The 24,926-nt window shown below is 29.6% G+C and overlaps 1 protein-coding gene across 1 annotated transcript in view; it reads left to right on the top strand.

The window, feature by feature from the left end:
- Nucleotides 1-24,926, top strand: part of LOC132923930 (irregular chiasm C-roughest protein) — a 210,958-nt gene that overhangs the window by 169,216 nt on the left and 16,816 nt on the right. The window contains exon 10 of the mRNA XM_060987942.1: nucleotides 6,920-7,350. Coding sequence (XP_060843925.1) covers nucleotides 6,920-7,350 — 431 coding nt within the window. The remainder of the gene's footprint in view (nucleotides 1-6,919; nucleotides 7,351-24,926) is intronic.

Genomic DNA, 24,926 nt, shown 5'->3' with positions numbered 1-24,926 from the left:
ACTCGATTGATCTTTTTATTAAACTTAAATTTCATTTGAAAACGGATCGCGTACGAAACCCCTGTGGACTTGGCAGAGCAAAGTTTAATTTCTCCCCTCCCCCTCTCCTTGGAAAATAATATCTAATACATTTTAAATGTTTACCAACATTGTCCGTGAATTTATCGACAAATTTGTTGGATTGATTGGATTGATATCTGCTAAACATTGCGTTGCCAAGTTTACTTGGGTCCGTGTAAGATGTACATCGTATTATGAATTTGTCACTATCGCAAGATCTGCACTCCAAATTATCTTATCGAATTTATTACTACGCTGGCCCTTACAGCAACCGGAACAATCGATACGACTATAGTTTCAGAGAATAGAAATGCACTATTATAGTATTATTAGGGGTAAGTGCTGTGTACACTAAACGCAACTATAACGTGTATATAAATAGTTACCTATCTAGTTGCGTTTTATGTAGAAATTTGCTATTTATCGTGAATTGTGTATAAAATAGTCTAAAAAGTATATATTATAGTGGCGTACATTATGTTGTACATTTTATATTTACAATTTGAATAGGTACTAATACTAAATAATGAAATTACAGAAGTTTTGTACCACCTACCTACCTACCAATATACATATTATACCATTATATTATTATTATTACTATGAAAAATGTGTTAAAAGAACGGTAAATCTTTAAATCCACCACTACGTACCTGTGTATGCTGGCATTACCGTTGTATACAATATTATATTATCGTCTGCAAAATTTATATTTAAAAACTAATTTACCATCATCTTTTACCTATATATATATATACGATACGAAATAACAGAGAACATATCGCAGTGTGTATATATTTTATGCGTATATTATACATATCCAGGATTAACCAGGATTTTGGTGGGGAAGGGGTCTGATATTTGATATACAGAGGTTACTCGAAACGTTCATACAAATTACAATTTAAATACATGACGTCTTACGTGATGCGTCCAAAAATACAGGGAACATTTTTAAATTTTCTTGAAATCCGAGGAGGGCTGCGCCCCTTCTGGTTACACCAGCGATAATACATTTACGCATAACTGTTTCTGTAAAATAAGCTTGGTTACGAGAGCTTCCGGGCTATTTTGTCGACGTGTAAGATAAGGTCCTGAATCCTGATCGTACTTTCATCATCGGTCTGTCGTCGGCCCAAAACGCAAAACATTTTAACAGTTGACCCGGGCGAAACTGTAGCAAACGGATACAATATTATTATGTATACATGTGTTTTACCTTTAAATTACCTATTTAAAAGTATTATCCCATGCGTTCTCCTAGCAGTGCCGGCTTACCGGATTATATATTATAGAGGACTGATGACGATGACGACTTAAGTCGTGGCAAAATGTCATCACGAAAATGACAAAAATATTAGGGCTTTTGACGGTGCAAGATCCCAAAATATATTTTGAAAAATTATAAATAATAAATCGATCTGTGACAACCATGTTAACGTCATTCTGCGAAGTATCTATGCATATTAATATTATTATGTCGTACGGTGTACCTACTCCAAGTACCTACTCTCTCAAATCGAGCACTTAGGAAAAAAAACATGTAAGCAAGATCATTGAATTTAATGAAATGTATATATATATAATTATACATAATTTTATATAAATGTGTGTATATGTATAGAGCTTTTACTATATATTGTTTATACATAATAAAGTTTTTAAATCATTATACCTATGTCCTATATAAAATATACATATAATATATATATATTATATATATATATATATCAAATAATAATAACGCTCTATATAAATTATTAAAAAATAGCATACAATTTCTCGATTATCATCAACATAGTTTCAAATTAGTTTCAAACAACTTTAAGGATACTTTATGATAAAGTAATATTTCAAATGAATTTTAAACTATTATAATTAGTTATATAAATAGTTTTCATTATGGCATATACAATTACGTAAAAAATATACAAAAATAACACAACATTATACGACATTAACTTTATAGCTTAGAGATACTCCATCGATTTCTTTTAATGTAATACATTCTATTTCCGAAGAAAAGTCTAGTGAAACATTTAGATTACTCTTTCCTGTCGATTAACTATATTGAACTAATGCGTATGAAATTCAAATGTAATACTTTAAGACTTGAACACGATTGGGTTTATTTGCTATAAACCGTATTTCAAAAAATTTAAAACTGACATAAGTATGATGAAATAAATATCTATACATCACTAGTCAATCCAGTCTGGCTTTAAGGAATTAAATTACGGGGTAGGTACTTATTGCTGAAATTTCAAATATAAGTACAATTCAAATAATTGAGTCGGTTATGAGAAAAATATTAAAACCTTCGTTGTACGTTTAAAATGAAAGGTTACATTATATAGATCTTAAAATATTAACCGTTAAGAAACTGCTTAACATGCACACGTAAAACTCCACGCAGAGCACAGGCCTCTTCTGCACTCAAAACCATTAATTTCAGCTCTCTCGCTCTCTCTCTTCTCAAAACTTTTCTAAAATATCGGATAGGCGTCTAACACAGTAACATGACAATGTTATACATACATGTAAATATTTCTCAAGAAAATTCCTTCTCCAAACCAAAATAATAAACATATTCATCGCACGAAGTGAACCCAACCCGTGCGGTCTCTTCCGCCTCTTATGCATTTAAAATGTATATTCTAGGTTTAATATTTAATCACTTGTACTTTACTACACATCGTATTATGCGCAGATTATAAGTAGTTATCTTGCAAAAAAAAATATATATATATAACTATATATTATTCTAATATTACATATAATAGGTACATATACTAATATAATAAATAGTATCATGAATTGTTTGCAGTTTTTAACAATTATTTCAATTTTGAAAAATTGATACGATTGTATTATTTTAAATGTAAATACACTGTAATAATAATCATGGACATGTACATGTATAATAACTAATAATGCATATGATGAAATTATATAAATAATTATGAAAATCAAAGGTCGTTCACATCGATAAAATAATCGTTTACACCTATTAATTTGCTTATTTTGACGAAAAAGAATACTTTTTGCTTAAACAATATTTATATAATTATAAACTCATAATAATATTAATAACATCTGTTGGTACTGTCTATCACTGGCCTCATGTTCTGTATTATTTTACTATAGGTACATTTTAGTTTATGTATACGATAACACTACATTCTTTAATTTAATATATTTTTTCTATGTGTTTTTACATGGTTTTTAGATAATTGGAATAAATAACATGTAACTGATAATTAGCTAAATCAAAGTAATTTTGTTTATTTAACTTGTAGGTAACTATTGCGAATTGAATAGAAAGAAAAATTATTTCACTTGACGAATTAAAAAATTAGTTGACTTGTTTAGTTGTTTAGCCTTGTATAATACTATTACTGTTAAATACATTTATTATACATTTGGAAACCATCGCACCATCGCCGGATTAGATCTAATAATTAATTTAATATTTTATGAATAATATAAACATGTAGGTACTTCCCACAAATGTTCAGTTGAAATTAAAAAATGTATATACACGAATACCTTATACGAAACCGTTGCTTCGACATGAAGTGCGTTTCAAGTCCGGCTCGAAATCCAAAATCATTAATCTGTACGACTGTATACCTATATGCGATCCATAATATTATATGCATAATAATAACAAAATATAATAAAGGTAAAGCATACGCACTCGTAAACTGATCGAATGCGGCACGCCCTTTGTTTTTCTTATTGTTACATTGAAATCCAATCTCAACAACTATATGCGTATATATATATATATATATATAACTTATAGTCGTCACATAATAATAACAATAATGATACATGCACATATACACACTTGTAATTTTGACAACCGCCGAGGCGAACAAAAAATACGCCGATGGTACGTATTATAATATGCACTATAGGTGAATACATATGTACCTGTATAGTTTATACATATAATAATAATGATATGTATATAACGTGTGCCCCTTAAATGAATCGATTTTTTCGCATATATATATATAATATTATGTATTCATATTCGAATAGGATAAAAAAAACATGTGCAGTATAGCAAAAAGTCTATACTATTATTGTGTCACCGTGAGATTTCCAAACATCGTTGATACCGCAACTCGGTCGACCTATTATATATCTATGAAAAAAAAATAATGCATATTATAATCTCATCGTACACTGTAATAATATTATCGTTATAAATTATAATCAACGAAAATTATACAAAGCTATAAACCAATTTTTTTTTATCGTATCATTTTTTTATTTTAATTATTTCTGTTCTTTGCTTGTCATACTCCATATTCATTCTTTTTTCTTTTTATTCCTCTTTCTTGCTTATTATTTAATATATTTTAACACTATTGCTGATTTTCGCAATTTCGAGAAAAACAAAGGTATCTAAATTTATAAAAATTGTATTTTTTTGAAGATTAATGCTCCTGGAAGAAAATAATTTGTACTTCTGTTAGTTTTGAAACAAGAAGTTAAAAATGTCGAAATTTCTTGCATTTTAGTGCAAGAAATTAGTTTTCGAATTTCATATAATAAGTAGGGATAGACAATATTAGTTAGCAAGATCAAAGATAAGCATTATATCAGTTAACATGCGATTAAGGAAAAAGAAATCAAGGCCAATATAACCCTAAATTAAATTGTATAAGTCCCTAGGTATATTTATCATGAAAGAGATTCTATTTATAAATGCTCATTGAAAATTGTCTTAGTTATTTATATATGTTTCCCAATAAACTGTGGAGCCAAAATCAAGATTCGATCTGTCTAAAGTTTATAAATTTTCCAAACAAAAGCATTTATAAAATCTTTAGTATTTCTATTAATAAAACCTATCATCTGATAAGATTTATTTATTATAATTGTATGATTAAATATAAATGACCAATGACTATCAAAATAAATGGCCAAATCTTTGATAGTACTAGCTCTAATAAAAAGATTAAGATCAATGTTATGATAAAAAAAATTATAAAATTTCTGCTACTTGTAATATGACATTTATCAATATTTATTTAACATTAATTTTAAATTTTTACACTAATAGATTAACTATACAAAAAATATTTGATTCATCAGCAAATAATAAAATGCCTATAAAATAATCAAGAACTATATGAAGATCATTATTAAATATAAAAAATTGATGTAAAAATTGGTATACAAAATCTAAATATTTGAAAAAAAGTTAACCTATAATCTTAAGTCTATTTAAAAATTTCAAAGTTAAAATTTACCTAACCTAACCTATTGAATTAAAAAAATTAGAATGATCATGCTTAGTGAATCTAATCAAGTTAATGTATAACTGCATGTAATAATAATTAACAGCAATAATATATGAAATACGAATACATGTTAGAAAGTCAAGTCTATTCGTGCTTGATTCTGCAGTGACGTATATAATCTATAACAATAATATTATAATATATATTCATCTTGTAATCCACGGAAATCATCGTTATATTACACACACAAAGTTCAATAAAGTGCACTAGGTATTTTATTTTTTCACTGACAATAAGACCATAATATATAATATATTAGTGTATTATTATGCATATATATTACATACGAGTACATACAACTATTAAAATATTTTTTGGTTATAATATAAGTTATAAGCAGTCACGACTTCTTCTCATCCCTACACATATTCATTCCGAGAAACCCTTTCAAATAATCTATCACCCGGAATCCACCACTACACCATTCAAACTCGTAACCAACATCCATGTATATTATACTACGAATAGGTAATATTACTACCAATACTAGACACATTGATGGACTACACTAGTTAAAAATACGCAGTTCGCAGTTAGGCCAGTTATATATCTATTCGAATATATATAAAAATAAATTTCGATTATCTTATTAAAAATCGTATTCGTCTATAAGATCACATCAGAGCTGAAATTCGTTTAGGCAGATTTTTTTCGATAGGTAGGGTTAAATCACCGCAAATACCCTTAGAAATCGAAACCCAAGCGTATATAATAATAATATTTGATTGTTAAAAGAAAAATTGTAAAAAACACATTCGTTATTTTATTATATACGTATACCTATAGGGTATAGAAAATAAGAATCTATACTAATCCCATGACCAATTCAATTAAAACGTATAGTATGGACGTAGAAATGTCTAACAATATATAGTAGGTATGTGATTGAACATTTTGTGACCTATTGTGCGTCCCGTCAACTGCAGGTATAATAATAATGTCCTTTATGGTTTAATAAAAATAATAGTACGACCGCCCACTACGATTGTTCCAATTCTAATATATTTTCTCTAATGCTATTGATATAGAAAAATGTCGTTATATAATGTTTAAAAAAAAACTATACATATATTATATTATTAGAACAAAAAAAATATTGTTAAGTAGTTCTTTAAATAAATTTATAACATACAAAAATAAAAATGAAAAAAAATATATCGAAACAATATTTACCTAGGTAATAGTTAATAATTATAAATATTATTTAGCAAACCTTATTCAAGTACTAGAAACCTATTGTAAAAATAAACTAAATATCTAAATAAAATTATGAAAATCGAAATTTGATTGATTTTTTTTCTATTAAATGGTGAAATTACACCGTGTAATAAAGCGCAAGTTTACTGAAATATATAGATTTAGTATACTAACCTTTTTTTCATTTACACAAGAATTTCTCCGTTATCAAACGTTTCCGCAACGTTTACCGCTATCGAGTTTTTTCAACGTATAATATATCAAGATTTGTATCATACTATAAACACTCGTCGTCTTCGTAATAATAATAAATAATAATAATTTGGTATTTTGGTTTGCAGCTGATTTCGGCGCAGAGTCGGACACGGACAACAAGCAGAGCGCCGCGGCCAGGGAATCGGACGCTTCGTCTAACGTGTCGGACATCAAAATGGAGACGGGCACCGGATCGTCGCTGAGCAATTACCGGTACAAGATCGACTACGGCGCGGACTCGATGACGGTTACCACGACTGCGACCGCAGTAGACGACCAGCATCCGCGATCCGCCACCCCGAAGAGCGGCGGCGGCGGTAGTCAGACGACCCTGTCCCGCGGCATACCGTTGGCCGGCCCGGTACCGGTCGATCCCAGATACGCCACTGCAGCCGGTTACCTGGGGCACCTGCACCAGCACACGAACGTCATGCACCACCCGCTGGCCAACGGCTCCGTCATCGGCGATTACGCGGACCCGCTCAACTACGTCAGATACACAAACAACCATCACGCCGTAAGTGCATATTATTATATTAATACGTAATATTGTGTAAAAAGTAAACGCGCGTTCGTTATTGCACGTACTCGAATATATATAGTTTGTACACGCCGATATTTCGAATCGCGGTTGTTCGCAATATCGTTTAATGTGATAGTCTCGACTCACGGGGATTAACTGGTTATATATTAAGCTGCTTTTCGACCAGAAATAATCAACCACTGCTGCAGCTTGCACATATATACATGATTAATGATTATTATAAGTTTATCCTTGAAATGTGAAAATTCATTTTTTTTTTGTTTTGTTTATTTAAAAATATACATAACGGGCGAGAAAATCCCCTTTTTAATATATGTTATTGTGTTTGACTATATCATTATACTCTTGTTCATTTTTTTCCCGGGCGTATGGGTAGTGGGTACACCTAAACCACCTTAACCGATTTGCTCGTGAAATTATATTATTATAACCGAAATACATCGCGAAGATAGATCGCCACTATCGAGAAACAATCCATTATTGTTTGATTGCCATTCTCGCGGTCGGATTTTACCACAAAGCTAGGTACCTATAGCGAGAAACACTAGGATTTGAACGTGAGTTAAGATTCACGTGTATTTAAAATATAATATTTATTAAATCATAATATAATATAATGAGTTTTTTATTCGATTTAAAATATAGAAAGAATGTTTGTATTTTCTGCCGTTTGAACTTTTCAATAAAGCCATTATAATATGTACAGCATTTTGTACGGAAAGGCTTTGATTTTATTTTCTATGTGGTATTTATTTTACATACGTATAGTGAAATCGTCGCCAAAATACCATTTCGCTGTTTGTTCATAAATCCTATCGTTGATTGTTCGTTGATTATTCATATATTCATACATAATATATTTATTTATATATATATTATGCCGTCCAGCTGAAAAATTAAGAATATTTTAAATCTTTAAGAGATATAATATTACAATGACATATTGAAAATACTTTCGGCTGTATTAGACACTTGACAGGCGGCTTTTTTGCTGTCTACAGACTTCCGCTGCAGTGGATGTCTTTGCTACATCATCCAATGTATTTTAAAATAAACCAACAGTGTTTGACGGTTTATTCAAAATTACACGAGCCACAATATAACATAAGAATTACACCTACACGTATGATATTATGCCCATCTGTTGTTAGAGATGCATATTTTACCATAAACTCAACTAGGTAATGCGTTTTTTTTTTGTTTGTTTAATGTAAACTCTTTTGGGACAAGTGGTTTAGGTGCTTATCCCCTTTACGTGTACCTACCCATCAAATTGGGCCCAAGGGTGCCAATAATCGAATACTATCTTGGTTTTTGGAAATTATTATGGTACTTAGCCGGTGCTACTATCTATTTTATACACAAAGACTCAGATAAGTTATCATAAGTAGTTAATATTGAAATCAAAGTATCTAAAAATATACAAGCACAATTTATTTTGTATAGACATTTTAAATTAAAAGGGCAATAATTATTTGGAACTAGTTGCGATTAATATAAATCTATTTACATCTTGTAATTTGAAAGTATTGTTTGAGTATATAGTAAACACTCTATTTAACATTATATTTATTTTATAATTTCGTAAAAGTTTTATTGTTCATGTAAATAAGTACATTTTTTTTATTCAGAAACCAGTGGTTCAAATTTAAATATTATTTTAATAATAATAGGCACAGTAAAACTTAAGGATATATCGCACACATATTTTAGTTGTTTAGTTAATCATTTCAATTTGATAAAATTCATTATTAAAGAACAAAATGAGGGTTAGCATGCTTGATGAATCACCCTGTGTATGTTGAGTTATTGTGAGTTGTGACGACTGGCGAATGATTGTTCATACACTAGCTGGTTATAACAATATAACATATAATATTATGTAGTGCTAGTCCAAACACGCAACAACGTCGTTTTATTATGCATTTCAACATTTCGTACTTAAATAACATAACCCCAACAATTAAGAACGAAAAATAATATGTAGATACACGTGTTTGTGTGCGTGTGTGTGTGTATGTCGGTTTTTTAACGAGTCGATACGGTCAAAACGTAGTCTCAGATCGTATTGTGATACGATTATAAACAGTATAATATTACAAAATGTATATTTTATAACAATATAAATTATAATTATTAAGTAGCGAACATATTACTCCCGTTTCTAGGAAGTGTGTTTCCTGCCCCTTCCCCCATCATATGGGACAATTAATAAAATTGCACTAGGTATAATATAACAATAAGTAATAACGAGTTAAAACAATTAATCAAGTTCTGGTATGCAGAATAATTAACAAAACGTCAGCGGTGTTGAGAAATATTCTTTTCCGCGTCACTTGTACCTACAATACACACCACTCAACACCACCACGACTATTAAATTGTCTCTTACACTGAATACTGAATAATATAGTTGCGGCGAAATGGGGTTAAGTCGCACGCATTCCGTTAGTTAACACAACTCGAACTGCGAAATTTATATAATATATATACATAGTATACCTACATATTATATTATATTATTATTTATCATATATAGGTAGTTATAATACTGACTGTATTAATAATGTGCTTACAAGTCTGCCTGAACTTGAATCGAAATATATTTTTTTAGCTTTGTAGAATAGTGCACCAAATATATTGATTTTTTTACACAAAAATTGAATCATATATATTGATGGGTTCAATTTTAAAACTGATTTGTTTGTTTTTTTGGTCATTTTTTTGGTCATTTTTAGCTTTTTTTAAAATAAATAAAGACCACCGTCATCATATCGTATATAAATTCTTGTCCGGTGATAGATAATACCTATGGCATGAAGTTTATGTACGTAGGATGACATTACGTAGATACTTTCGATAACATGTACACATGCACTCCTGTAGGAAGACTCGGACGGGACAAGTTCAGAACTCTGACGGTTCATCGCTGCAGACAGTCATAGGATTGCGAGTTGTTGTTGATTTTAGTATCTATAACTATTTTGAGAAATCATTCAATTGTTCCTAGGTGGGCCACTGTAGAGTCGTACCAAACAATCTACAGTTTCATCTATAAAAATTCGGGGGTAGTTTCGATTTGCAATTTTTGCAATTAATATATTTAATTTATAAATTCTTGGTGACAAATCAAATATTTTCCAACATCGGAGACTTCGTATAATAGTTAATAGGTTGATAATAAGACAATATTTATCAACAATATTATTTATTGTATATATACGCCCTCCACTTCGTATTTCAAAGTCTGGAACAATACCGTGGCCGTATTTAAACGCCCATTCGACTAATAATATTATTTTAGGTGTATAATGACGCGTGACGTCCACTTAATTTATTAATACTATGGATGTGTGATTGTGTGAGTGTGTTGTGTTGTGTAGGTTGTTCGTTTTTTGTTTTAAGGGTGGTTTTTTTTTCGATCACTGAAACCTATAAATAAACCAGACAAAATAACACTTACTTACTAACCAGTCACAACCTGCAGTGGTCCAATTAAAATTCTGTAGAAATAATGTACTTATTTGATCCGGTTGGTTTATTTTTGTGTATATTGCACCTGTGCATTTACATCGCAGAAATCGTTTTTCGGTGTTTTAATTTTAAAAACATGATGTAATATTAAATGTAATTCTTAAAATTTGAACATTTATAACATTTATTCAAAAGAAAAAAGAACATTTAAGTGTTATTTAAAAGGATATGTTATTATATACACTCTAATGTATTTATTTATTAAAAGCAAAAATTAGAATTTTGTAATTAGTATTGAAATAGACCTATGGAAAACTACAGTGATCACTCGTGTTTCAGAGTTCTAGTAAAGTGGTTTTTGAGGAAAAGCACAAGTTATACAATTTAAAGCAAACAATATTTCATATTTTATGATACTTACCCGCCGTTTTGCGAAATAGTCCGTAACAACCAGAGCTATAATAGTTGTAAGAAGTAATGAAAAATAATATATTTTTTTTCGTAGAATAAATACTGGATATAATTTATAAAAGGATTTGTTAGTTCCTCAAAAAGATTATCGTCTTTCAATTTAATAATAATATAGTGTTTAACTTTTAAATCGCACTACAAATACTTGTTAACAGTATGGCAATAACAGATCAGCGTTAGTAATTGTTATTCGTGAATACAAACCAACAATAAAATAAAATAAAACAGCAAAAACTATCTTCCCCCAACAGTAAGATACATTAGATTTTTAAATTATAAACAATTTGATAATATGTTTTAATTTTAAAATTTCGTAAAAATTGTTGAACCTCTCTTTGATCGAAAATTCGATGGCACAACAACGCCTATAGAAGATGCATTATAATAATATTATCAAGTAGGACTATTGATATGATCTGTGTTCAAATGTTTTCGGCGTACAGCTGAAATCGGATCACTGGGACATGATGAGTTTCGTCAGGATTAAATCTAAAATCTAAATACCCACCACTAATAACACCGAACACGCATAACGACGGCTGATCAAATGTGGTGTTCGAACTTCGTAGAAATATTATTAGTGTTATTACATAAATAGACATATCATCAACGCATAATATGTTATAATACGTTGTATTATATTAATATCAATATATACGGGATATAACGTACAAACTGTACAAATTCATTTAGACTTTCGTAACTGGAACGAAAATATATTAATATTTATTAATTAATACACCGATTTATCGCATTCCCATATTATAATATCGTTATTTCTATGATTCAATTTAATAATATTCCATTCCGGGATTTTCACGAACGGTCGACCAAACCAAAATATATAATATTATATATATTTAATACAATAATAAAAAACTACATTGTGCGTAATTCGTGGAAGATATAACAATAATACTTTATATTTTACAACACTTCGATTCGATTTCCAGCCCTTATTATCACAGAAGATCTATCTTTGTTATTCATATATTCTGTATGCTTAGGGTCCAATATTATTATGGTTGTTATTAAAGGTTGGTAATGGATGAGTTAATCAAAATAAATTAACTTGAGTTATTATTAACTGTTGGGTAATAGTTAACAAATAACTATATAGTCTATAATATATACAACTCTGAGAGTTTAAAGTTAATATGGAGAAAAATGTTAAGCCAACTTGTCTTATTTATTGTGTATAAATAATTTGGTTTCTCAATACTACAACTGAAGCTTAAGTGGTTGTTTTCCACACGAAAGCGTTTCTCTATATAATCTCATAATAAATTACGTAACAACAAACTATGGTACCAACATGGGATCTGAGAGTTACTTTGAACTAATATTTAAGATATACATTAAAGATTTTCAATTTCAATTTTTCTCAAAATGTCATTATAATATTACCTATTTAAAATTACCTTAAAAAGCTACTGTATAGTGAACACACAATGACACAAATCTTTTAAATTATAAAGTTAAAAAATACGCATTTCTTTAAATTTTATTTAAAACCATTATTACGCTATGTGATGACTAAACAAAATAATATTAAATTAATTCGTTATTGAACTGTATAACTATAAATATAAGTTTTATAATTATATTTTCAAATTTTGAATTTACTGAGCTGGTAAATTATAAGTTTTTAAAATTAATCCGAACTCCGAACATTCAACAAGATTCCTTGGGAATTAAATTAATTTAAATTTAAAAAAAAATCAACAGTAAAACAATAAAAAATATAACATGATACAATATTACTTATACACACACAAAAGAGTGTTTGACTGTTCAATAACATGGCAATGAATAAATTATATTAGCGCTAATTTTTCGTGACTTCTTTTTTATCATCCTTATTTAACAAACCTAATTTTAAAAAAATGCTCTATAGTACGTATAAATAATAAAAATTATCAAATTATCATATCCAAATGTTTTATTACCTATTCACCGTGTTTGACATGACAAGTTTTGTTGGTGCTGTCGTATGAATAATTAATGACTTTAATAATAAGGTTTCTTGATTCTCAGAAACATGTGAAACTATATTTACGAAATATAAAACCAATAACAATAATTGACCCGTTTTTTTTTGTTGTTTGGACGTGTTACGTTTAAAAAAGAATTATATAAAAAAATTAATAATAAATAAATATTCTAGCAGAATTTATAAATGTAGTGATATCAAACTACAATAAACAATAATACTTTCTTCGATGATGAAAATTAAAATATTGTATTGTAATTATAAAACTAATATATTTTCTCAAGATATTTTTAATCATCGAAAGGTATTGTAATTATTATTACACAATAGTTTAAGTTTTTGATGTTACCTATCAGTTTAAAAGCAATGTTTCAATAATGCTATTATTCATTTCACTATTTGGGCAAGTTAATGAAACTTGTTTTAACAGTTAATAGAAAAAACATTTAAGGCTTTAATTAATTAATTAATTTTTTTTTTTTTTTGACAGCTCAATTAATATATTTATACTTGTAGAAGCCAATAATTAACTAACTTAAGTTAAGTTTATTAAATTAAATTATATAAATAACTAAATAATAATAAATATTATTGAACTCGGTCAATACACTAACTGCAGGTAGTCTACTAGTCTATAATAATTAGAATAACTAACAAATTACAATTACTTATGGATTTTATAATATTATATGACGCAATTATTTTGTAATTTGTTCTCTCAAGAATTGTTTTTTTCACGGTTGTCGATCGACGATGATAAATAATAATATAAAATATACCTACTATTTTAGATTTGTCTACTTTCAGTTACATAATATTATAAAACAGTTTTATCGACTGAGTATATCGTACTCAACTTTTACGCGTATTTGTTATAAATATGACGTAATTTAATTGAAATTTTTCTCGTTGTGTTTTTATTAATTCGTGAAAAGCACTTAAGCACCCAAAACGATTCGCAGGAGACCTGCACGATGGACTCTCAGCTCTTCACAATCCCATCGCTACTTTACTTCGCCGTCCCGCAGTATAATCATGCGCGCGGTCGGTCCCCTCGGTCCTATCCCGTTATTATTCAGACAACTACCGTTTCGGGGATGACGCCGACGTTTGCAGTTATTTATTTTTATTATTTTTGCGTGACGTATCGTCTACAATCCGTTCTCATTAAACTTCTAACTATATATCATAACTATTACGTATGACGCGTATTATTATATATAATTAATATCCCACGATATATAATTGATATAGAAGTGTATTACTATATGACCATATAGTGTAATTTTCAGGAGTTAAGCATAAACAACAATATTATATATAATCGTTATTATAACGTACTTATTTTAACTCGTAGATCCTATATAACATAAATATTAGCAAATACGTATTCTTATAAAAAATATACCTTCCAATGAAACTTATATATGTTGTACGTATAAGTCGATATCCTATATTACCCATAAATTGTTGTTTGCCGCGTCTTTTTTTTGGAAAAAGCTATATATATTACGATTTAAACACTCTAGAGGTTGTATTAAAATATCGTCGAACATTTTTTTTTCATTTAACGTTGAATATGTTATATACATAGGCCGTAGGGATAGGTGCCTCTATTATACTCGTCTGTGCTCTGCAGCTCATCTGTATACAGTGTTATTGTTTCCAACACCGTTGCTCTATATTCGACAAAATTTGAATTAAAAGTTTCGAGTGATAATAACTTTGCGACTCTCGGTAACACTAAATGTATGTCTATCGCATTATGTATTATTATGTATTGCGGACATTTCGGGACCGTTCAAAAGTACCTATTATCGAAAGTTTTCGATCTCTCTCGGTGCTCGCTCCTTCTTCATACACATAACATTCATAAGTTCGAGTTTTTTATTAGTTTTAAACATTAATCATCAATAATATTATACCTGCGATATTAATTATAATATTATGATATTTTGACAAATTGTGAAAAATAAATTTTATAAAAAAAACCACTGTGTTTAAGCGGTTAAAAACGGTGGTAATTAAGCAAGGATACAATGTTTATTTTTTTTTTGTATAAAATCAATCGGTCAAAAAAAATACCCTCGCGCGATGATGATGCAGTCGTTTCGAGCGGAACTCGCCGTAAATATTCACAAATATTTTACGAAAAACGGTCGCGTACACACTCATACACACTCACGCGTAGTGCGTACTCGATATTATATTTACATAATATGGCATATATACCCGGTATTAGTGAATTACCGGGTATAGGAGCATTTTTTTTACGAGTTTTATGTGTATGATACGCGCGTTTCGATAGCAAACTTCGCCGCCACGTAATACCGCCATCACAGTGCGTTTTAATTAATACAGTATACGTATAATATACTGTACAGAGTGATTCGTTACAAACACGCTCGCCCCCGTTATTTTCGTAGAAAATGTTGACGTATTTAAATAGAAATATTCGGTTAAACGTAGTTTTTGAGTTTGTAAAATGTTTCTGCTATATAAAATAAGGTAGGATCTAATATTTATTACACGCAAAATTTTGGAAATTAGGATAAAAAATGTGGATGGTTAAATAATATTTCAGATTATTTGAGTGCGTTCGAAATTATAATCATCATATTATCCTCATAATATCTTCCAAAGCCGCGTTTCCTTATTAATTATCCTTAGTACATTGCAAAGTTAAAAAAACTATAAATCTATTCATTTAAATATTTCAATTTAGAGATGACGTGTCAATGTTTTCAAATAAATAAATCTGATAAGCAATGTTTATATTTAGGGAGAAAATGCGATGGTTTAATTATTCAAAAACAACTCTTACAATAATGTTGATTTAGACGACGTTTCGACAATTATTTTTGAAAAAGAAGTTTGTGTGCCAATGCACTTTGAATGAGCATAATGCTTATAATGAATCACTCTGTATACGTCTGTCCAAAGCCTGCAAGAAATCCGAGATCGCATTTCGGTGATGATACTATAATAATAATAATATTTTGTATTTATACTAATCGCGGACGATGATCCCGCGGCCGTACATATACTATATAATATAGGCGCCACCGTGCGAGTAATATAATATGGTTTATAAACATATTTTTTTATTTTTTTTGTCCCGGTCAGTCGTGTGACGTGCCGGTTTTTCGTTTTTTTTTCGAATCACAAAATCGCACCCTCCCTCTACCCTTACAACCACCACCTCTACAGCCACCGCCCATTATTAATTCGTATACTCAACGCGTACACCACCACACGCACGCACGCACGTGGGTATATCGCGTGCGCATTATTTACATATGTGTAGGATACGACCCTCGACCCGGTCACCGTGATTCCCAGTGTTTTACGGCCCTATAATCCTTCCCTATGTGGCTGCAGTCTGGTCATCCGCTAGCTCACAGACAGTACGCGTATTTATTTATTTATACAATTTACGCGCATTTATCTGTGCATACAGAGTGATTCACAGCGTTTATTCGTCGTGCTTTCCGTTCATATATGATTGCAGTAGGACTTTTATCAGTACACTGCATCACCTTTCTGCAGTGTGTTGAATTCACAGGTATATTCTAACCAGATTATATATCTCTAAGGGAAAAAATTACCTCCTGGAATTTCATTCCTCCCCTAACAAATACAACTGTCAACAAAATGTGCAATTCTCGTTACGATTTTATTATTATTATTATCGATGAACGCACATTCCGTTCACATATTTTACATCGAAATACTTACCCGAAAATTGTCTAAATTAAAAAGTGACTGCACTTGTAAATAATATGTACAATGTACTTAAATACCAGTTTTTTTTAGAATTTCTGACGTTATATTTTATACAAGAAATTGGCTGTGTGTAGTGCAATGCGGCCAAACACAATTGTATGTAGATATATATATTTTTATATAATAATCATATTTGTAAAACGAATTATTATTATTTTTGAAAATTTCAATAAACCGCCTGCTCGCTGCCATCCGAAAATCGACCGTCTGAGTTATTTAATTTTAATATTCTATGTAAAAGTATTTCAAAAGAATAGAACGCGGTTGGCCAATCACACTTCACATATCGCACTCTGTACGTTTAATTATGAATAATTATTCGGGTCTGATCCAGCGGTAGTGTATACATCATTATGCATATTATTATAAAATATACTATACATATAGCCAATACAGGTATATAAACATGGCTATATGTACGTTAACCCCGAAATCTTGCACGTCCGTGTATCGTGTCTGTCGTACATAATAATAATATTATTATAATATTATAAATACTATATCTCGCATCGTTCGCCGCCGACTTGCGAAGCAATGTACATCATGATATTATAATATTTTAAATTTATTTTAGGTCATAGCTGTTGTTGACTTATAATCGGCTGATTTTAAAATTTTCCCGAACCAACCCGAAATTTTATATAGTTAAAAACTGCTTCTTTCATCTCGAATGTATTATGGACGAACATTAAACAATATTTACGATAAAAATATTATTTTTTTAAATTCGTTTATAAAGTAAAATTTCCCAGAGATATCTCATCATAATAATTTTGCATATTGTTATGATACAATATACCACACAGCACTCAGCAGTATAGTCGGTTAGCAATTAATTTGCGATTATTAAATTATGTAAGGATAGTATTAATTTTTTCGACAACTCAACTCAACGATTCCATGTAATCGAACGAAAGACTTGAAAACTAATAAAATTACTAATAACGTTATACAATCGTTTAAAATTATACGTAAATCACGTAAAAGCAATTTTAGCCATATTTTATTTGTGCATTGTACCAATCATATTAAAGCGGCCATCGTTGCCGGTCAGTCTTGTTTCGCGCACGCTGAGTCTTGATCAACAATGTATTTATGTATCAATATGTTTATGAATAACGCTTTATAATTATTATAATATTATGTTCAGGCTATGATGTGTACAATATTACACTAATATTACGTTGTGGTTTGAGAACGTTTGTGGGATTGCAACCGTTTCTACTCTGGTTTTTGCGGAAATGCAAAAGCGCCGAGTAATCTGACTCAGACCGAGAACCATCTTATTAGAATACAATGCGTATATTATAACTTTGTCGTTTTGGCGAAACTTTCAGACATTTTTTTGGATTTGTTCGACAGCACGCTGCTATCCTTGCCATCGCCTTTATACATAGTTATAGGTCGAGCACTCGGGTTCGGTGTTTTCTAGCAGCTCTCGGGTCTCGGTACCCACGTGCGTGAACTTAAATAACTGGATTGGTGTGTTCATATGATTTCATGTGGGTACCCTACATTGTGATATATTTTTAAAAAAAAACTCTGTGCGCACGTTTTATTAACGTTTGTTATACACGATATTTTAAACGATATACATTATGATAATATAATTTCGCGTAATTACGAAGGGTTGAAAAACGCAGGAAAACCTTTATATATATATATATATATATATATTATTGGAGAATACAAAAAACTAGAACAATAAAATTAAAAGTTTACGTCTGGCCACGCTTTACTTATGCATATATACAGCAGAATGCGCTTGGCCTGTATATACAAGGTGCGGTGATTCTTTTGAAGGTAATCGTTCATGTTCTTGAATTTTTTGTTGTTTTTTTCTTTTATTACATGGTTTAGGGAAATATATTTATTTCGCATAGCATTATTTTTGAAAAAAATAATTGTTTTTTACTATATTTATCATTATACTTATAATTTTTTAATTTATTTACTTTTTGATCAACTAAACACAACGCACTTTTTTCTTTTTTCATATCATATTATAAAGCGGGATATTTTTCTGAGAATTTAAATTGTATACAAATTGAAGTTTGAACTGGTACCTACTTACTTAATAAGTTATAAATATTCTAAGTGTATATAAGCGGAATAGAGACAAATATTTTTGCGCGATACTATGACTCACCATTCCACTCATTGGTTGGTACAATACTTCAAACACTTGTATTAAAACATTTAGTAATTAACTACTGGTTTCCAATTCAATATTTATAAATTGGAATTCCCGGAAACATGTTCTGTTTTGGAATTATATGAAATTAAAAACGAATACTCTCGTTCGAAAAAAAAAAAATTTTATTGTCAGTGGTATAAAAATATAAGTAATACAACTTCCTGTAATTTATAAAGTATACTTTTCAAAAATGATGATGTATTGTAATGACTTCAGAAAATATAGATGAGTCAGTCGCTACAGAAGACTTTTTTTCTGATTCATATAATAATTTTATGTTTTTCAAAAACTATTTTAGAAATTCATTAAACACGTTATATTGTAACACTCATAGTTATATCAATTAAATAAAAATTTACTTACGGTTTAAATTATTTTTCGAGATGTTTGCCAAGTCTAAAAATCTGAAGTCCGAAAGGTGAAACGATTTGAATTTTCTTTATCGCGTTATTTTTGTATTTTAAAAGTTAAATTATGTTATATATATATCTAAGTTTCCGTCAAGTATCCGATCAAGTGTATAAAATGTTATAATAAAATAGGTATACACAATAAGTCGTCCGCGAGTTTAAACAGGAATTGCGGCTGCAACATGAGTCGGTAGGGAACAGATATATAGGTATAGGTATATATAGAGGTGTCGGTGTGGCGGGATTGTGTTTACGAGGACAAACGCAGCGTGACACCCTATTATGTAAGTATATATTGTTTTCAAAGGTCACGTTTTCGCGTATCCCTTGACATTTGTTGTAATAATATATACATATTTTGAATTATCCCGCGATGTTATTTACGTCATTACGTTCGCTCGAGCTTCTCGACGATTTCGACTGCGGAGAACAAAGCGGTTCCGACACATGCGACTTATGTTAGGCGTATATATTATAATTCAATAGCCATACTAAACGCCCAAAATGTATGTCAGAAACATTAAATTTTATAGTACACTTTTTTTGTAGAGTAGGTACAGTAAAATTTCCCGATTTTTAAAATATTTGAATCTAGATTATAAAGGCCATACTAATATACTATGTACATTAATTAGTGAAATATTATATGATAAAATATAATTAAATATATTGTTTTATGCAAATTTGCTGGTTTTAATATATTTATCAATCTTAGTTAGGTAACGACACTATTATACAATATATAATTGCTTGTTGACTATTATAAAAAAAATATATGTTATTGATAATTTAAAAAAATAAAACTACTCATTGTACATTTTGACTGTTAAGCTATCGAAATATATTAATTATATTGTACCTATTCGTTTCGCAGATGTTACAATCAATATTTATTAATTTTATTAACCATGCTAGTGATTTCCATATAACAAGATTTCAGGTCGAATTAATATTACCAAGGAACAGAAAAAAAAATATGCAAAAAAGATTATTTAATATTTTATTCTTCCTCCTGGTGTCCATTCAAGCGAGATACCAGCTTTTTATTATTGTTATATTTTAAAACTTTAATAATATTTATTGACCCTCAATATACCTTCACTGATTCAAAAATAAAACGTATGAATTATTATTTTTCCGTTTGCGAGAAATATTATCAACTATTTTTTTTTATATTGATTAAAATTCGTTTAGCGTATACAGTATAAGTTAACATTTAAACCGTTCAGGAATCGAATCCAATGACTATGTAGGAATAATAATCCAATTATATGTGATCACGTCGTCATCCACATAAATTGTTTGTTAAATCGTTTCGTGCGGGCAAAAACCTCTCGGACTATAATTCTGTAATTAAGAAATCAAAATCATAACACAAAATTAAAAGAAATTTATATATTATGTTTTTATCGATAACTGAATCCTTATCGGAATTTTCACGAAAAACTGTAACTAACTGTGTTGCGATATTGACATGGAACTATTTGTTACTTAAATATTACTTATAGTAATAGATATTTCAAGCACCTACTTTGAATTTTTATCTAAATATAATTAAATTATCATTTTTTTTTTAAATTTTCGTACATTTTATATACTGAACACCTTTAATATTTGTTACAGTAATGATATTAATAATTACGCTTTCGACTATAAATTGGAAACATACTATTATTATTTATCATTACGCATTATTGTACTATAGTCGATCAACTTGAGGCATTTTGATTAAATATTTCATGATTCATAATGATTTGTAACTCATAATCGTATCTGGATTACAGCAAGACGTGTGTTGGCAGGCCTGGACCCAATCGTTTCTGAGCCTAAAACGAGTAAAACGTACTTAAATATGAATAAATAATTAGAATCAGACATCCCCCCTCCAAGTTATGTATTAATGACAATAATATATTAATTTAATAATTTATAAATATATACACAACTGATTTTATAATATTCATAATGATCATAATATATGACTAATTTAATATAATCATAACGTATCTATAAAGATAGATTATATTATGTTATATACATTTTGTACAAAATTAATTCGCATATAAATATTACATAGAATATAAAAATAGCACAATATGATCGACTTGAGGAATATTCGACGCCCACCGAAGACACTTCGACGTCTTATAAATATAAATTAACAATATGCCGAAATCGTCGTGACTCGTGACGGTCGCACTATTATAATACGTTATTTATCACGCAATATAGCTGGAAATTAATTACATATGGGTATAATAGTACTTAAAAACAAATACATATAAGTATTTGCCGTGTTAGAATAATAATATATAATATATTTAAGGCAGATAATAATTTTCTGGTATGTACCGTACACAATGTGATTACCTATGCATGTTATTTTAATCCCTAAATAATATTATTATTTGGGTTGTGTGTTATATACGCCCCCGCGCACAGGAAAGAATAAATGGCCCGAACGGATTCCAATTTCCGAGCCCGAAAATTAATTGCAAAATTGCATTATTTACGGAAGAATTACCTACACGCCCGCCTATACGATATAACTAAAATATATTATATTATTACTGCTGCAGCGGCGTAAAGGTATACAGAAGTAGCGTTTTTTGTCGATCGGATCGATTGCATATATGTATATTGTATATATAAATAGTTAACCGTAATTTTCACTTTGAATCTGCAGTGTACCTAGTACCTACAATGCTCTACAGTGTTACCGCGTTTTAATATGAAATTTTGTTATATTTCATGAAATTTCCAGGCACTAGCCAAATAAAAACGATAAATAATAAAATTTATAATTTTAATTGGTATAGTTAATAAATTCCCTGCGATCCCAGTTCTGCAGCTATATATTGTATTGTTTACATTGAAAGTATAGTTTCTATTCTATTAAATATAATATGATGTAGTATTAATTTAATTTCAATGTAAATATTTCAATTAAAGCAGTTAATAATAATTAATAATACGAATTTCATACAACAATAAGTAATATACCATGTTTTTATGTTATAAAAACGTATTACGAAATACATTTCGAGCACTCTCGTAAAGAATAATGCGACACCTTGCCAAACGGCCACTTTATTATAATATACTATACACAATATACATATTTACATTTAGGGGCACGATTTAATCTCGCTATACCTTATTATAATCTCCCGTCTTCGATGGTAAATTACATAGATCTCTGTCAATTTGTAATTCGTCGATTTTCAAACTATGGCCTTCAAAATTAACTGGTAAGGACCAACTTCACACTAGCCCCCCCCCTAAATGTATCAATATTACGCCGGTAAAATAACCTAAGCTTTGTTACAACTTGCAATTTTTCCGGTTTAATCTAGACAAAGTGGTAATGGGGCTAACGTAACGCATGCGTCGCCCTGCAAAAAATATTATGACACTTAACTTATGACTAAGCCAGTTTCACATTATACCCGGTCTGGCAGTCTCATAAAGTTTTTACTAAAAATCCGTAACTATGTAAAAAAAAAAATAGGTAGTTATTACATTCGTAATATACATATACTTTAAATATCGTTATTAAATAACATAGTACTACCAGCTAGTGGCCATCTATATTAAATAATATGCTTTAAAACATAAATCAATAGCTCGTGAAGAGTTAGTAGATGTTTGAGTACTATTCGAAAGTAAATTCCGAGACAAAATTCGGTAATAATGTTATGAATAATTTTAAAAACATAAGTATTCGAACAATGTTCTGCGTATACCTACGCATTTTCTAAGAATATCAGCTATGCTAAACAACACTGGAGCAGCACTGTCTGCAGCGTATACGTATAGGGCATGCATTTAGAACGTTTTGAAACGTTCGGCGCATAAAGGCAACGGCTATATAATATGCACAAACGACGACGGCGTATACACCTAAATACACATTATGACGTATACATATAGTTATGTCCTAATATATACACACGCGGCGTTCCAGTTAAACGGTTCATATGTCGCGGACGTGCGACTACACATGATACGTGACTGTCGTGTGTGTGTGTGTGTGTGTGCGAGCAGACGGTTATAAATTATTTTAATATGAAATCGTACATAGAAATCCAATTCAAGAAATGCGTATCGGGTATAATAGAGCATAAGATTGGGTGAGGGAAAGTGGAATAACTGTGGCCTTTTTTAAAAAAAAAAGCATACAAATATAATAAGTATTGTTGTTCGTGTTCAAAAAGAAAAAAAAGAGAATTATTCCATTATAATAATACGTACCTATATACATACTATGCATACATAGTTATAACAAACGAATTTGATATAATATATTACAAAATAACACAGGGTATAGAACGAGCTGACAATACTCAAGATTTAATTTCGACTATAACTTTGATATTTCATTTTTACTAATATAAACTTAATAAATAGCGAGTCACGTTCAATCAAATCTAAGTTACGTTTTTTTTTATAAATAATTAAATAATTATTAAAATAACATTTTAACTGTAACAAGAAGATGAAATTAGAAATGTAATTCTTATAAAAATAAGTAGGTACTACTAGATACAATTTCCCAAAGAGCAATTTATAAAACATAAGAATATTATTCCGACATTATTTCCCAGAATATCATTTTCCAGTAAACAAAATAAAATTATTGATGTTAAGTTTCTCCGTTAAATATTTGTGTTTTGTTTCTTTTTATCTTGGCTTATCCGACAAAATATAAAAAAATCATTTTTAAAAATCGCAGTCACACGATTTGACGCATTTCTTTTTATACAGTGTAAACTCGAAAGTCGATCACAAGTCCATTAAAGTTGGCCTCCCTTGGTCGCAATCCAGTATACACAAAATACAGATTGCTTATAAATCTAATCGCGGATTCGACCGTGTTTTCTTATAAGAGGATGTGATGGTCGAGTGTGTTGATTTCGTCTTATATATACGTGGTACCTATAATAATATAATAAATTTACGTTCAACCGAATCCATTTTGCAATGTTAGCTTTACTAATATAAAAATTAATTGATCAACATTATAAAGTTTAAAGATGTGTATATTAGCTGTATTCTCTGGTGTATTGTGTTTATTATTCTATTAGGTATAATTATTGTAAAAGCTATTCACACGAATGTAAAATAAAAATAAAAATGCTCATATTTTGCTTTAAAATTTAAAAAACCTACTAGAGAACACGCAGTTGTGTAATATTATTGACATTATTGTAAGGTA

Source organism: Rhopalosiphum padi, chromosome 3, assembly GCF_020882245.1.
Source record: "Rhopalosiphum padi isolate XX-2018 chromosome 3, ASM2088224v1, whole genome shotgun sequence".
NCBI lineage: Eukaryota > Metazoa > Arthropoda > Insecta > Hemiptera > Aphididae > Rhopalosiphum > Rhopalosiphum padi.
The sequence above is the reverse complement of the archived record's forward strand: the minus strand, read 5'-3'. Positions and strand labels throughout refer to the sequence as shown.